This window comes from Rhipicephalus microplus, chromosome X (genome assembly GCF_043290135.1).
Source record: "Rhipicephalus microplus isolate Deutch F79 chromosome X, USDA_Rmic, whole genome shotgun sequence".
Lineage (NCBI taxonomy): Eukaryota > Metazoa > Arthropoda > Arachnida > Ixodida > Ixodidae > Rhipicephalus > Rhipicephalus microplus.
In genome coordinates, this window is record NC_134710.1 from 448,287,273 (window position 1) to 448,304,172 (window position 16,900).

Genomic DNA, 16,900 nt, shown 5'->3' on the forward strand with positions numbered 1-16,900 from the left:
ACAAACTCTTCTACACTTCCTGACCCGATTCAAAATGGTAAGCCTAAAAAAATAAGGTGGAGAAGCCCAACTGCTGAACATTTGATGATTTTTGTTTCATGAGGAAACAGCTCCAAGTCACACGAACAAACACAGAGCCAGAAGCAGGCCAGAAGTACGAAGATTAGACAAATATGTGTACTACCCATCATTCTCATGCTCGCTGAAGTGCCGTGCATTGCAGCTTCCATAGACACTAGCGCTAGAGTTCCCAATAGTGTATGTTAGGAAACTCTACGTCACCAAGCAGAGCCTCTTGCGACTGCCAATGAATGCAACAGTGACGTAGGCCTCTGCAATCACTCTCTTATTTTCCATTTAGTTGAAAGAGTGCCTTTAGGGATACCATGCTTCCTTGCCATTACAAACTTGCTTGTCTTGCCACGTCCACTTCACGCAGGATCTCTACCTTCTCCTTGGAACGTTTTCGTGCTCTCTCCTATTCTGTGAGAAGTCACAGTAAGAGCAGTATGCTAGGTCAAGCAGCCGAAAGAGACACCATCACGGTGCATAGTGAGAAACCCACAACACATCACTGACCGAACAACTACGTAGCCCTGATGTACACAAGGTCTAGCGACTGAATGTGTGGTACACAAAGAACACGGAGCCTACACAGAGATGTCCGGCATGAACCACCACCACCAGACGATGCGAAGAGCGAGCGCAATGACGTAAGTGACGCCAAGTATTCGGGCACTGCACTCAGTTCTCATGCCATCTATCGTTGAACTATAAAACAAGGGCCCAACAGCCAAACTAGAATTTGGAGCAACTTTTGGAGCAGCAAAATGTTACTTTTGGAGCCCTAAAACCCGATTCGGAGCAGGTTACAGAAAAAAAAGACATCCATTTTTTTATCAAGAAAGACTAAATTTGAAGCAGTATAAAAAAGAAGGCCTGAATTCAGAAAAAAAAAATATATGTGCAAACCATTCCACCTCACCTAAATTATGCAGAGTGAACATGAACACTGATTTTTCAATGTATGTAGTGCTTTAAACCAGCCCACTGAGAAAACAATGATGAAGTCAACATTAGAATTTGCCACTCCTCCCAAATACTTTGAAAGAATGCAAATTCAAACGTGGCTAGTGTGAATTCAAATGTGGCTCTCCCAAGCTAGCAACCGTGAAATCGGGAGAATCTTAAAACAGAAGAGTAAGGGTGGTGCAAAAAAAAAAAAGTACTGGAGCAAAATTTTTTAAGAGAGCATAAATGTCATTCAATGCTCAGAACGATTGCCAGTAACTTTTATTCGAAGCCAGCGATCATACTAGCACTCTTCAATATACAGCACTTACATGCATGAATAATTGAACAAAATGTACAGTGTCCACTGACTAGCACCAACAGCCCCTTCCAAATCATAATACGCTTTTCCACAAGGCACTGGTGCATTGCAGCGAAGACAGCTTGAATTACGTTCTGCAAGAGTTGGAAGACCAAAAAAATTTTGAACAGCAACACCTCCCCACCACACCCCACTTCTTTTCTTCTTTCACGGTGGAGGTCAGGTTTAGGGCACAACTTCCCAGCTCACATTCAAGGTGCATTCGACCAGATAAAGTACCAACGACATGCGCCCATTGGCCTGGCGATGGCACCGGATATCTATCGGCAGTACAACGCAACTTCAAACAACAAAATGTCTTATGTGCCATTGTTGTGGGAACCAAAGTGGTAGCTGGCAACGCCACATACGTTTCAAGCTTTACTTGCATGCCATAACCGCGTCTTCTGACAAGGAAATTCATATCACCCTCGAAGCGTAGGGACCGTAGCCTCAAGAGCCCGAGAGAGACCGTAGCCTCAAGACAAAAATACGCCAACGCATTTTGTCTTGAGGCTACGGCATCCTGCCGATAGGTATTTGCTGTAGTCAGCAGCAAATTGATGGGTGTGTGGCATTGTAACTTTATCTGGTCGATCGCGTCTCGCAATTGTCCTCACCTAACTAGTATATATGTCTCACACCGTGGTTTAGGGTTACGGTTCGTTTACTTGAATTGATTGATGACACAAACTATAGGTGGCCAACGTGGTCATCATTTGTTGCTTAAACTAGCACACCTCAGAAAATTTTTAGGCTGCTGGGGCATTTTGGTGCAGTGTGGTGAAATTTCAGCAAATTACATGGTTTTGGCGCAGCTCGGCGCAACAATAAAAAATTATATCGAATTGGTGCAATTGGTCCAGCCGTTAAACCCCTGATAAAAACTTGCCGTGGCAATATAAAATACCACCACAAAGTGGCACGCAGTTTCAATTATCCATAAAGGAGCCGATGCGACAGTGAACAAACGAGTTGGTTAACCCATGGCCCCTCTATATATTGTGGCTGGACTATGACCATCTGTTTGAATTAAGCTAAATTTACAAAATATTTAGGTGCAAATTAACAAGCGGTCATTGTACCCACAGGCCTTTTCAGCGACTTTGATCGCGTGTGGTTGAAACTCCTAACAGTGTTCTGCAAGGAAACTGCCACAATCTGATGATCTTCATAACAGCTCAGAATAGCCAAAGATACCGTATTTACAGTTAAACCTCGTTATAACGAAATAGGAGGGCCGCCGCTATTTGCTCGTTATAACCAATATTTCGTTATAGCCGTAGCGGGCATTTACCGCAAATATTATGCACTGTACTTACCCAAAAAAAATAGCGGGCGAAATAGCATCCCGCCGCACGGTGGTATGCAACAAAATAACCGCATTCCCAAATGAAAAGGAAAAAAGTCATGCACCTGTTTTAATGCACTTCAAAATACACAGCTTGCATTTCAGGCAGACTTAGCTGCAAAGAAGTCCGTAATTGGACGTTGATGCATCTTCCTGATGCGAACGATGCCTCTCTCAGCTGCGGCCGCAATGTTCAAGTTACTTCGCCGCCCTCGTGAGTGCCGAAGTAGCGGCGCAGTACGTCCACCGCGTCTAATGCCTCCGACGCCGTCGGCACGTTTGTCTCCTGTTCCACGTTGCCTTTCTTGCCACGTTGCCTTTCTTGGTCCCCGATTCGACGGCTCTTATCATAGCCGCCTTCTGATCTAGCGTTACGCGCTTTCGCTTCCCGCCTGGCGCATTCATGTTGCTGGAATCACGAGCGCAGCACGATAAAAGAAAAGGCGAGAAGGGGTCGAAAAAGAGAAGAAACACGCACGCAAAAGCAACGCGGCTCACGTCGGCGAGCGACAACACTTGCAGAGAAAGTGACTGTGAAGAGGAACGGGCGCTCTTTTGCGCTGCCCTCTAGGAACCGGTCACTCAAGGGGAAGGGGGTATGTAAGATTAGGAAGCGCGCCTCAGCGCCATGAGAAAGGGGAGAGGGAGAATATAAAGAAGACACAAAAGAAAAGAAAAGGGCGAGACGTTCGCGAAGCGCTCCGCTGTCGGTGGTAGCCAAGCGGCGTACGTGCAGCGAACTCTCCTCCAGAAACAGCGCGTGCCGTCTGCTTTGCGCGCGTTGCTGGAGGGCGCGTGGCGGGAGTTTTGAACTACTAAATACAGTTCTCGCGTTGCGCGCCGTCTCAAATTCGCGTTGTGCACTGTCGTGACATCGGCTCAAAATTTTACTTCCTAACAAAACTTGTTCGTTATATCCCATAACAGGCAAATTTTGCCTCGTTAAAACGAGGTTTTGAATACATTGGTTTGTATGGGGACTTTCAAAGGGAATTAGGATTTGCTCGTTATATCCATTATTTCGTTATAGCCCGTCTCGTTATAACGAGGTTTAACTGTACTCGATTCTACCGCGCCTTCGATTGTAATGCGCACCCCGTTTCCACGACGAAAAAAAAAAAAGTAAGACATCGATTGCAACACCCACCCATTTTTCTCGTTGGTCCACACGATCACACCACTCGGGAAAAAGACTCCTTTTGGGAGCGTCTTCCGTTTAAATATGAGGTACGAGGGAAGCTTGTGCTTATCTGACGTGCAACGGAGCATTGCCGTCACTCTAGTTTTACTGTGGCCCGATGTCAGCACGCGAACTTGCTTCGCCTCCTTCTTCTCGACGGTTGTGGTGCCAGGCATGTCGAAGTAAAGAGGCGTCTGTTCGGCATTCCCGATTTGCCCAAGCAGGTAGCCGTTGTTGTGCCGCAAGTTTAGGACGAACCTCTGAAAACTGTGAAGCTTTTCATCGTACTCCTCCGCAAAACTTTTTGCATATGCCCGTTCACCTTCAGAGAGAAAAGCCTTTTCTCTTCATAAAGTTAGCTAGCCAGCACCTGCTCGCTTTAAACTGGCTCCGCATTAGCCCTTTTTCTAAGGCTAACTGCATAGCCTGCACTTGGGGCAGTTCTGTCGCCATGGGCCGCTGTGCCGCTCACTGCTCAATCACATACTCGCCGAGCAGTTCTTCGATTTGGGGAAACCGACCCTGCTGTGGTCCGCTGAAGCCTTTGCGTGAATCTTTGCTGTCGACAATATTCTGCTTTTGTTTCCGCCAGTCCCACACGCACGTTTCAGAAACTCCGAACGACCGCGATGCAGCCCAGTTTACGTCCGTTTCGGCACACGCGATGACTTTTATTTTAAAAGCGGCATCGTGGTGCACTCGTCGAGTTTTTGGAGTCAGCCCTTCCATGCCGTCGATGCTAATGCACACCAAGATGACGAACTCCTCAGCACACGTACGAAGGGCCGCACATGGGAAACACATGGGCAGAAATGGCGAACGCGCCGTGCCGACGCACGTAGGGGGCGGTCATTTTGTAATGCCGATGGCAATAGAATGACCGTATTAATTTTTTTTTCATACTCGATTCTAACGCGCATGCGATTTATGAACTCGCTTAACCGGAAAAAAAGGTGTGCGTTAGATTCGAGTAATTACGGTAGGTGGCAGTAACCTTGCTCTCGATGCCAGGAACATCGCTACAACATTCTCCTTGGGCATCACTCGAGGAACCCAAGGCCCCCTGTCCCTAGCGTGAAATACGGGGCTGTGTGGGAAAACCGCTTTATCTCCATGCCTTTTCTAGTTAAAAAAAATACACATAAAGAATATTGATGTGTTTTATGGTGCCTCAGATATGCGCAATAATTGCTTTTTAATTGACAATCGCACAAGTATGAATGCTAAATCTCGAGCAACAGTGATGGGTGCTGCGGATGGGGTAGGCCGTTTGGAGTATTGTTTGATGCCTTAAGGGTATCGGTAAAGACGGACAAACAGACAAATGTACAGACAGACCAAAATTTTTGCGTCGAAGGTCCCTAAGAAAACCTATCGTCTTTGAAAATGAATCGACATGAAGGTAACATGTTCATTTACCTTTAAAGTAGCGCTTCGCGGTAATGCCGATTTCCCAGAGACACGTGCTTTCACGGTTTAGCATCCCTCCCCTGCAGTGAAACCACCTTTACAATGGTTACAAGCAGACTAATATACAATACATCTATTTGTTCATTTCGAATACTTCTAAAATTACACATAATTTACATCCGGATGGAAGCAAAATCGAATACAGTAGAGTACACTCTCAATAAACTGAACCTGGAGAGACCGAAAAAATATGTTTCATTTAACAGGAGTTCCGTTCAGTGAGGGGAGAACATGGCTGCAGAATACAAGCCCGAAACCAAGCATTCCAGAGGCAATAGTTCCGTTTAGGCAGTAGTTGGGTTTAACAGATTTCCCTTTACTGAGAGTCTAATGTAATATTATTTGATTATTCAAAACATCGGAATATTCGCACAAGTCTACCATGCAGGCTATCTCCAGTTTCAATGGTCACTGTCATGCGCTTTACATTGCAGCTACAAGATGGGACTGTGTACAAAAGGTGGCACCTTTTGAAACACGTATGTTTCACAGGCGGGCAGCAATGGAGTGTCTTCTAGTATTGGGCAGAGTCGCTTGTGTGGTCATTCGGTCTCCTGGACTGAGTGGCACAGCAGCATTGAGAGATGCATTCGACAAAAACAAGTCGGAAAGGAGCTACAACGAGTGTGAACAAAACAGACATCAAATGCATCTTCCAGCTGGCCATCAAGCTTGACTGCAGTCTGAAAGCATGAAAATATTGATGCTGAGCTGCCATGTATCTCGGGGGCGCTTGCAACTTCGATGGAAATGAGGACGATGTAGACACCAATTTCAGCAAGAACTACCATTGTCTGTATACTTTTGCTTATGGGTGTGCATCATAGAAACAGGACAAGGGCTCATCTTGCACTGCAACATGTTGCTCAAGCATCATCAGCAGCATACGAGAATCAGCTGAGCTACAGCCATAAGAAGCTCATGCAGCTTTTCATAGCACCCCCAGAGCCACTGAAATGGCGAGTGACTTGGGACAGGCTGGTGATTGGGTGGGGTGGGTGCACGTGTATGGTGGGCGAGGTGTTACTCCCTCTGACCACTTAAAACTTATGACCGTGGGAACTTACAAAATGGGAGAAATAGATGTCACCAATCTTTATCAGTTGCTGCAGCTTTACATTAAGAAAGCAAGATACAATGTAACCTCAATACAACAGACCTCCATAGTGAAGAGGATTTTGGTCTGTTGTAGAAGGAGTATGTCAAATCCAAGTACTGTTATAACTAACTTTTATAGAAACACTGAATGGGTCTGTTATACCCGAAAAAATCACGAGTCATGTTGAATTCATTCTCAACTGGACATAAAAAAGCTGATTTTTTAAAAACAATTCTTCTGTGTCTGTAACCTTTCTTCAGTCTGATTCCAAAATATCTTCACTGTAAACTATGTAAAGAGCTGTAAAAAGTTTTTTGCACCTACCGAAGTGGTGAAATTCATTGTGAAAGTCACACACAAAAAAAAGGTTTTTCAAAAATTTATAGCTTCGCAATGACACAATTCCTTACGACTATTTCGGGCTCATCTTAAAAGTATTTTGTTAAGAGCGTTTCGTATTCTAAAAGCAGATGTTTGAAATTCATTTGGAGTGTTCCGATTGACTGCTTCTACCATATTGCTCCAGTACACCTGCCTCACTAGTCCGATGATTGTTCCGCGTATGCCTTCGAGATAGCGTCGTCTGCTTCTTGTGCGTCGCGAGGTCACGGCTGTCTAAAGTTGCACTACTTAGTGACATTTTCGGGCTCGTTCTCTGTTCACGGGTTGTTAAGGCAACTGCAAGGGGAAGTTGAGCCAACCGAGCCAAGCCTGATTAACCTCCCTGCCTTTCCACTCTATTACCTCTCCGCCTTACCTCTCTCTCTCTAAGTCCTCAGATTATGATCGCGCGCCGTACTCGTCGCGAACATCGCACGCGCGTGTCTTGAACCAATTGTCGTAGCGTTGACTCGTTGGCGAGAAGGTTCTGCTTATTAGTGCTTCGGGCCTAGCAACGATAACCACCGTGAAACAGATCTTTGTACTTGCAATCGAGCATGTCGTACTTTGAAACATCGAGCACCGCAGCCATGCATATCGCAGCTGCGCTTTCTGCTCAAAGTGGTGGATAGGCCTAGCTCCGCCCCGAACATGGCGGGCAAGACCGTTGCACTAGTGGATATGCGAAAATTAAAAAGCCATAATGTGTTTTGTTGCAAACAACAAATCACATCGGCTGCTGGCTCCTTAGAACTTCAGATCTTGCGCATGGGCAGTGGACCCTAGCCATGCTCGCCACACACCGACTGCTTGGAACAGCAGTGGCAGTGGCCAGCAATTTCATGCGTCAGTGCCCCTACAAGCGATATCAAGCACGCAGCACACGAGTTTTTCATCACCGTAGCTTGGCATAACTAGTCATTAACAAACAGAAGATGTGCAGCCTTCGTACTTAAACCGGTACGTCGACATCCGCAGCCTTAAAAAAGTCCTGAAAGTATGCTAAGCGATATTTGAAGTCAGAAGTTATTGTATTTGGGATGTCCATGGTATAAAAGTCCGCTGTAAGAACTCTTGATCGTCTTGCTGGCCTCACAATTTAGTCAATTACATCCAAATGTCCACTGTGTCAGAATCTGCAGTAAACGAAGCTCAATCAATGGAACAAATAGGGAGGTCCGAATAATGCCGCAAATTAGTATGTAGTAACCGAACGTCTGTTGTAAGCAGATCCATTGTAACGAAGTTATACTTTATTATTATGAGACGCCGTAGTGGAGGGCTCCAGAAATATTGACCACCTGAGGTTCTTTAATGTAGACCCAGTAAATAGACATTCGTTAAACAGAGCCGCAGCAGAAATTACACAAGTGATTCCGACAAGATTAGTTTTGTGTTTGCATCCTGCAACATTGTTCTTCTCTCATTAAAGGAGAACTCCTGTTAAATTAAACATACATACCTCCCAAGTCCCTTCAGGCTCCATTCAATGAGCTAGTACTCACATCTAAATCTAAGCTGAAGGGCGTCAAGCACATCAGCTTCACTGAAATGCGGCTGCCGCAATCAGAATTTCATTCCGCGACCTTCAGGCCAGCAATCATGCAGTTGACCACAATGTTGAGTGAGGTTGTTAATCTTCAATGTGTTAGTGCAACCCCCACCTAGATGACAAGGGTTTGTACACAGCTTAACAAAAATTAATTGTAGTAAAGATTCAGCGTTGACTGGTGGTCTTGCTGTAGCGTCCTCATGCACACTTGTTTACCACCTTCTGGGAACTAACAACAATATTTTAGTAAAGATGGTGTTTTCTTTAAGAATGACTTACACCACATCCGCGATCACATTTCACTCGGTCACACCCCGGTTCAGGCAGCAGTCCCTGCCCACAACCAGGTCGAGGACAAAGCACCCCTCCTGCCTGAAGGACCCATTCCTCAGCAGCAAAGCGTTGATATCGCTGGTACTGCATTATCACAAGAACATTGTGATCAATTCATCATTACCATGGATATCTGGTGTCCACAGCCTGACAAAGGCATCATATGATATTCAACACACCCTATCCTGCTTGAGCAGATTGCCTTTTATGCCTCAGAATGTTTTAATTTTGTCTCTCCAACTAATCCTATTTTATCCTCCCCCACACTTAGCATTTCTTGGTATCTATTTTGACACTATCTTAATATACTGACTCTAGAGGAAAAGCTCCACATACAGCCCATGCACTGAAACTTGTAACTCTACAGGTGCTGCCATGATAGAACCCTCAACTTTTGGGTGACGTCTTACTCGCATTCGCCACTGCATGCTGCAATCACCTTTATGCATTTTTTTCCGTTTCGCGAGTACTTGTTTCATCGCAGTTAAAGACTGTCACATATACATTAAACTCACAGAAAACTGGAATCTCTTAACTGGAACTGCTAATTAAATAGAACAACTTCCTTTAGTCTAATTGGTTCCTTACTTGAATTCTTCCGTCATGTTCATTTTTCATTAAACAGAACTCCTAGTAAATGGGACACATTTTCCTCCTTCCTGCAGGCTCCCTTTAAGGAGTCTACTGTAGTTGAGTTGTGGGTTTATGGCAAGAAAAATGCACTTGACAAGACACTCATATTCACATAATGTGCAAGCAAGCCGGTGCAATCGACCACGCGCTCAAATGTTCATTTTGTACAGTCTAGCCCACATATAACGGCCCCACTTAAAACGAACTTTCGCTTAAAACGAACAATATCCGCATGACCGTGACCGTGTGACATTAGTTCAATGGCACAAAATCGCACTTACAAGGAACGTCTTCGAGCGCCGCTGATCGGTTACAGCGAGCAAAGTCAGCGGTCTGTCAACTTCCCGGGAAACCAATTTCGACCACTGATCAGGCATCGGCGAGGTGCCCATACATTCTTATTGTTAAATGCTGACCCTGCCTCCGCGACCCTATAGTTGCCGTTCTCTCCAACCCATGGAGGAAGGAAAGCTGTTTCCTGTCTCCATGCCCGGACTGCTTTTTGTAACGCACCCTTCCTTCCTTTGTCCCCCCCGCTATCCTGAGCACCCCGCATCACCAGACGAGGCCCGTGTTTTCACACTGCCACTGATCTTTTGAAGACACTGCCACTGATCTTTTGAAGACCGGTCGGCCATCTAACCTGTTTTTGACCGCTGTTACTGTCGCTGGCGCCGCCAACATGGAGTGACCAGACAATTTACCAACAACATCGGCCACCGATTGTATCCGATAGTCTGCGTCTAGTGCACGCGCGTACGCTACCCCACCGGCTCTGATAATTTGCGATTCGTTTCGTGTTTAGGACTTGTTCTCGCTCACTTCAAACTCAGCTTAGCATGCCTTCCGCACACGTGCAGAAACGCGAGACTGGAGTTTGTGAGGCCATGCAAATCTGCTGGCGCAACAAAACGATTTTTTGACCACGGCCGCCGATTCTTCGAACACCGCCGCGTGCACCGATCCAGGCGGTCATGCTTTGACTTTTGCTCACGCAGGCACTCTAAGTTTTTCTACGTGCGAGTTTCGCGGACCTTTCAAACAAGCTACCCAACCTGCCTCCTTCCCATGTGTTTTGGTTTTCAAGGTCGCCCTCCCGCTCCATCCTCCCCTCTTTTTATCGCAGCTCCTTGCCCTTCTCTCGCAAGTCTGCTCTCCTCTCTTGACTGCAACCCCTTCACCCGTCTCCGCCGCTCCGCGACGGCCGCCACGCTGGCTCAAATCAGTTTCGTTTTCTGACTGGAAACGGGCCCAGAGCTGTTCCACGTGTTCTAGCATGTGTGTCATGTGTGCGCGTCTTACTCGCTCTTGGTGTGCGTGTGTGGTCATAATGGCCTACGGGAGGACTAGCACGCTTTTTTCTGCCGTTCAACAAAACATCGAAAGTGTGACCGCTTCCCTTGAGCTTTATCCGCGCGTTAAGTGCCGCGTTGCGGAGCACTTGCTCATAGCTGTAAACCACCTGGCAGCCAACTTACCGCTTCGGGCGTCCCGGTATTCAGCTGTGGAGATGGTGAATATTTCGTGAGCGTGGTGACGGCTACATGCGCGCGAAACTGTTTTCGCGAGGCCGATTTCGTCAACGTCGGGCCTGATGCCGAGCCTGAAGCTCCCGAACTGCGGCGACGATTTGTGGCAGTGTGTCGTCGACTCCGGCCTGGGAGAGTGGGTGGGACATCCGTTGCGATGGTTTAATTACGGCCGATAATGATGCCGACACTGCGGAACCATGCACGGATTGGGGCATCGTGAATGAAGTACATAGCAAGAGCGATTTGGAGGAATCGGATTGCGAGAATGACAAAACTTTGGAGCCAGTGCCTCATGCAGCTTATGCCACGGGCCTCGGCGAACGAGCCCCCTGCCATTTTAAATGAACTCGAGACCGCCCTTAACACTTCTGCTCATCGAAACACGTGCATCACGGACTTGTTGGGGCGAAAAAGTTTGTTTTCACTTGAAACTTTTTTTTAAATTTACTACGAACTTCGGGATACAACGAACAGATGCCGCGTTACACTCAGGTTCGTTATAAGCGGGCTTGACTGTACAAGGGTTGTGGTGCAAACTAGTGAACAAACCTGCAAATGCTCCTTTTAGTGTGCAATAATAAACTGCATAAGTTACTGTTGAATCTTTCCTTAAAGTGTTCAATATGAACATCAAACAATTTCCGTCGGTTTTTAAAATGTGAAAATGCTTATTGATGATTTGTACTGCAAGGATTTGAGTGTTTTAAAGCACTATATGTAGTGCTTCTATCGATTACACTAGAGCTCATAACACAGTCAAATCTGCCACAAAAATACTTAATGTCTAAACATTCGTTATGAAAGTTATTCATAGCACTTTATCTATAGTAAACCTATTGGTCACTTACTTCATTATAACTGATAATTTGTTATATACAAATTCGTTATATCGAGGTGGGAATGTACTGTGATGGCAAAAATGACAATGTCGCTGCTCATGTGGTCATAGCTTCACCTGCACAGCTTTTTGTCTAGAGTCTGTAACAACTAACTCTAAAGCATTTGAATGTTTCTTTTGACTATCGGTTGTCTACCCAGGTCCTTTTTTCTCCTCTTAACAACTACTAGTATATTTGCTACCCCTGCTTCTTCTCTGATCCACTCTGCTGTTTTTCAATTATGCCTATAATTTTTCGTCCTATTACACAATGTGTAGTCTTCAGCTTCTTAGGTTTCTTTGTTTTTTTTTTCTTCGTTTCTTCACGATACATCAGAACTTGCAAAATACTGCAATGGCTGCACACTTCCCACTTCAGTGCCCAGTGGTAAGTTACTGGTGACAAGTGAAGAACAGGGTTGGACATGTAGTAAATTAGAGGTTTGAAGCGAATAGTGATGTGGTGAAATAATTTCGGACTAAAGAGTTCGAAAAGTATATATCACATATTACAGTTGAATCTCGATAATTTGAACTCGAAGGGGCCCGAAAATTTGTTTAAATTAAAAGAAGTTTGAATTAATGAAAGCTAAATAAACTTAGGGCTCTCCATGCAGTGGCGCACGTGCATTGAGCTAACACACGAGGGGGAAGTTTTAGAAGACTTACATTTATTCACAAATCACTGGACATCCGTTATTAATTGAAGTAATCAGCAATGCACATCTGCACACGTTTGCCTTGCAGCGAGTCAACCAATTTCGCACGCAGCTTGCAACGCATTCCTACTTCGGCTTCAGCATCCTCCTGGCAATAGAAGGCGCACGAAAAAGTCCAGCGCCGACACTTTCTAAAGACGACACTTACGTGACGGCGTGCGTAAAGAAAGGGGTTTCCCTGTAATGGGTCGGTCGGCTATTTACCGGCTATTTACGAAGATTAAAGGTAAATAGCCGACCGACCCATTAACGGGAAACCCTTCCTTTACGCATGCCGCCCGCCGACCGACCCATTACGGGGAAACCCCTTTCTTTTACGCACGCCATCACGGACCCTCCCGGCACCGCGGCGACAATCTTGGGTGGCCCGACACACGTCAAGAACTGAACAGCACGTGATATGAACCGTATGTGGATGTAGACGGACAGCTGGTTTCGTTCTCAGTGTTGACAGTGGTTCTTCCTCTTTTTTACTTTCTTTCTTTTCTTTCTTTTTCTTTTTCGTCTTTTTTCTCCCCCTTTTTTTTCCTTTTTCTAGTTCCCTCTCACTCTCGCAAACATCTTTCAAGGCGAGAGGGACGCGGCAGCAACGAAGTTTGGAAGCTCATGTCAGTATAACTCATCCCCTGATGAAGGGAGGACCCCTCTCGAAATATATTTATCCTTGTTGACAACGCTCCCGTTGTGCCATATCCTATATATATATATGTATATATATATAAAATCTAACAGACAATAATTCCAAGGAAAGTATAGGGAAGGTTATAAGACCATATTAGACCAAATTGTAAGGTAAATGTGAAGAAAGAAATGTGGGTGAAAAGTTAACTTGCCGTGGGCAGGAACCGAACCTGTGACCTTCGAATAATGCGTTCGATGCTCGACCACTGAGCGACCACGGCGGCTATCCTTTCAGCTACTTTATTGGGTATATATGTGAATTTAAACGTGAGAGTGTCAGTCAGCACCATCGCAGGTTCAGGTTTGCAGGTTCGGTTCCTGCCCACGGCAAGTTGTCTTTTCACCCACTTTTCTTTCTTCGCATTTACCTTACAATTCAGTCTAATAGCCTCCCCTATACTTTCCTTGGCATTATTGTCTCTTATACTTCATTAATATTGTGTAAAAAAAAACACGGAAAAATGAGCCTTTAAGTATACACTTCTTTCCCTTATTCATTAACGAGGGTCTCGTACTGGCAGACTTGATGGCTTAGGTTGTATACGAGGGACTATTGATAAGCTGCCAGCTCGTAGTAAGTTCACCAGCAACGTGACACCACACAGGCTTTTAAAGAGTGTACCACACTCGCCGCCATGGCTACAGATGGCGCTGACTGACACACCCACATTTAAATTTGCATATACACCCAATAAAGTGGCTGGGAGGACAGCCGCTGTAATAGCTCAGTGATAGAGCATGAAGTGATAGAGCATGAGCACCAGTGATAGAGCATGAGCACCACGAGATTGAAGTAACTAGAAGAATAAGAATGGGGTGGAGCACATTCGGCAGGCACTCTCAAATTATGACAAGTAGATTGCCACTGTCCCTCAAGAGGAAGGTATATAACAGCTGTATCTTGCCGGTACCACAGTCCCTCAATACCGTTCTGGTCACGAAACTTCTCCGTCACTCTATGGGAGAGCTTGATATGGTGCCAAGAGCGGCCGCTACGCGGCGCAAGCCGTCCTAGGGGGGCCATCGCCCTGCTGCGCCCGGCGGAACGCACTGGCCGCGGCGGCATCCCGAAGGCGTTGTGTGGTGGCAGCTCGCGGTTTCTGCATCAGCGAAACACGAACTTCATGTGCCAGTGCACCGTGCTCAAGGTGGACGGCATGAAAATTCGAATGAACAATGCCTAAGACGTGCTGTGTGACGGGTTGCAGCTCCAAATACCGAAGCAACAAAGAAAAGGCGTCGCTCTTCTGTTTCCCAAGTAGCGCCGAACTCCGAGAGAAATGGAAGCGAGCTATACCGCGGTTGGAAGCTGGTGGTTTCAGCTTCGAAAGTAAGAACGTTCGGGTGTGCGAAAAGCATTTTGATGCTAGCGACGTTGTGAGAACCGACGAGCACATCGTGAACGAGGTGGTCGTGTCGCTTCAGCGAGAGAGACCGAGGCTTCGCACGAACGACGTTCCAAGAATTTTCGACGGGCTGCCGGCGTACCTGACAAAGCCACAAATAAAATCGAGGGGCTATTTGAAAGTACCTAGCAGCCGTCTTCTTGCTCTCCTAAAAATTGTTGAAGAACATGTAGAGACGTACACGGTGCAAAACATTACATGCGGTGACGTGTACGCGAGGATTGTTGAGGGCATTTTTCTCGACAGCCGCACAGCGTCAGCAAGTGTAGGTTGTCTGTTGCACTTTTTAGGGACAACAGCTGAGGTTGTACACTTTTTTTGAGATGTAGATTACATTTCTTCACTCGAGAAAAAAACAAAGCCTCGCGGGCAACTGTGCGCAGTTCATGCCCTGCAAGTGGTGGGTGGAAGCCACAGTGTTAAGCATAATGGCTGTGTATGTGAGCACGCCTTCCCATTTGTATATAGTGTTGTATATCTTGTATACACTACACTGTAATATTTTCGTACCATTCATATTTATCTACATATAGTGGAAATAGTGTATATTCAAATACAGTTTATTTTAGGCAGTGAGCTAAGGCAGGGTGCAGCTGTTAATGAAACGAAATATACATTGTACAGTAGAGTCACAGATTGTGTGACATTGCTCAGAACAGCTGCAATAGTTTCTAGTGCTTTTCTTCTCCAAAGTTTTGTTCTCAGTGTATTTTGTGTAAATAAATGTTTTCCAACTTTCTCCCCATTACATGCACCATATGTTAATCTCCCATTCATAAGTACACACCTGACTACTAGGCGGCGTATCATTAGCACCAAATTTAAGATTTATTGCATGCCTTAAATCATAACCGCCCTTCCCCCCCTCCCACCCAAAAAATAAAAACAAATGTGTGATGAGGTACCTCGGTAGTGGCAGAGGCGACCAAGCGGCTAGCACTGGCATCAAAAGGAACTTCCAGATTAGGCTGCTGTACTTCCGTTCCCGGAAAAATCATGGGTCGTCGGCCGGTAAATAATAATGCCCTAAACAGTAAACACAAGGAAACGTCAAGCGGCGGATGTCCCGTGTAAACTGCGTGGAAAGAAGTGATCAATCAAATGTTGGGCACGTTTAGAGCGGTCGTGAAAGCCCTCGGCATCGAAAGTCCCCGCGTCAAAAAAGCGATCGGCGCTCACAAACGTGTGTCCAAAAGAACTGCGCATTTGGGTATAAACTCAATTGAAAGGTCTGGAATAAAACTTCTGGCTCAACCATTCAGTTCATTTGAATACTTGGGTAGTAGCGCGCGAAAGGCGAGCCAGATATAAACCAATGTGATTGCTCCTGTACTACCCGGTCGTGTTTCATTTCGTTCACCTTACCCCCCCCCCCCCCCCCCTATTAGCGGCCCTACCAGAATATAAAGCTCACCTACCGCATAAACATAATCGCCCTTTGGCCGGGCGCAAATACAAACATGTTGTCGAGCAGATCAAGCAGTAGCTGCTCGCATCAAGAGCATGGAGCATAAGCATCGTCTTTCAACACTTGCGAGCTATAGCTCGCAAGTACCGCTTCGAGGCATCGTAAGTATGCATATAATTGGGCTATGAGACAATTATTGACACAATGCGTTATCGCGCGGTGTGAGAGCACTTTTAATGCGCTGCTGTTTATAAGGTGGGCCCGCACTTCCAAGTAAACTACGCGTGCGTTCCAAAGTAAACAGCTCTCATTCGTCGTCGACACTGGATCCCGTTTCAACTTATTTATCTGGTGGCATTGATGCGTTCAGAGAGGTTTAAAAAAAGGTAACAGGAAGAACAGCACGCACATATACGCGTCGAAACGTCGGCCGCAGTGCGCATACAAGCCCAGCAGTGGCGGTGGCTTGTGGCCCCCATACGACGGGTGGCGCCTCTAGCGACAGATTTTGTCCCTATATCAACCTTCGGGCGGAGTTTCGTGACCAGAAAAGCATTGAAGGACTCTGCCGGTACTTAGCTACGGAGCAGAAACCTGGAGACTCACAAAGAGGGTTCAACTCAAATTGAGGACGACGCAGCGAGCAATGGAAAGAAAAATGGTAGGTGTAACCTTAAGAGACAAGAAGAGAGCAGAGTGGATTAGGGGACAAACGGGAGTTAAGGATATCATAGCTGCAATAAAGAAGAGGAAATGGACATGGGCCGGGCATGTAGCACGTAGACAGGATAACCGCTGGTCATTAAGGGTCACCAACTGGATTCCCAGAGAAGGGAAGCGGGGTAGGGGGAGACAGAAGGTTAGGTGGGCAGATGAGATTAAGAAGTTTGCGGGTATAAATTGGCA

The 16,900-nt window shown here is 46.0% G+C and overlaps 1 protein-coding gene across 4 annotated transcripts in view; it reads right to left on the bottom strand.

The window, feature by feature from the left end:
• The window catches only part of park (E3 ubiquitin-protein ligase parkin), a 134,701-nt gene that overhangs the window by 49,182 nt on the left and 68,619 nt on the right, over window positions 1-16,900 (bottom strand). For 2 of the 4 annotated variants that reach the window (XM_037413140.2, XM_075880593.1), the window contains exon 7: window positions 8,685-8,822. The exons of the other annotated variants lie outside the window; for them this stretch is intronic. In XM_037413140.2, the coding sequence (XP_037269037.1) occupies window positions 8,685-8,822 (138 nt within the window). The remainder of the gene's footprint in view (window positions 1-8,684; window positions 8,823-16,900) is intronic. 4 annotated transcript variants of the gene reach the window in all.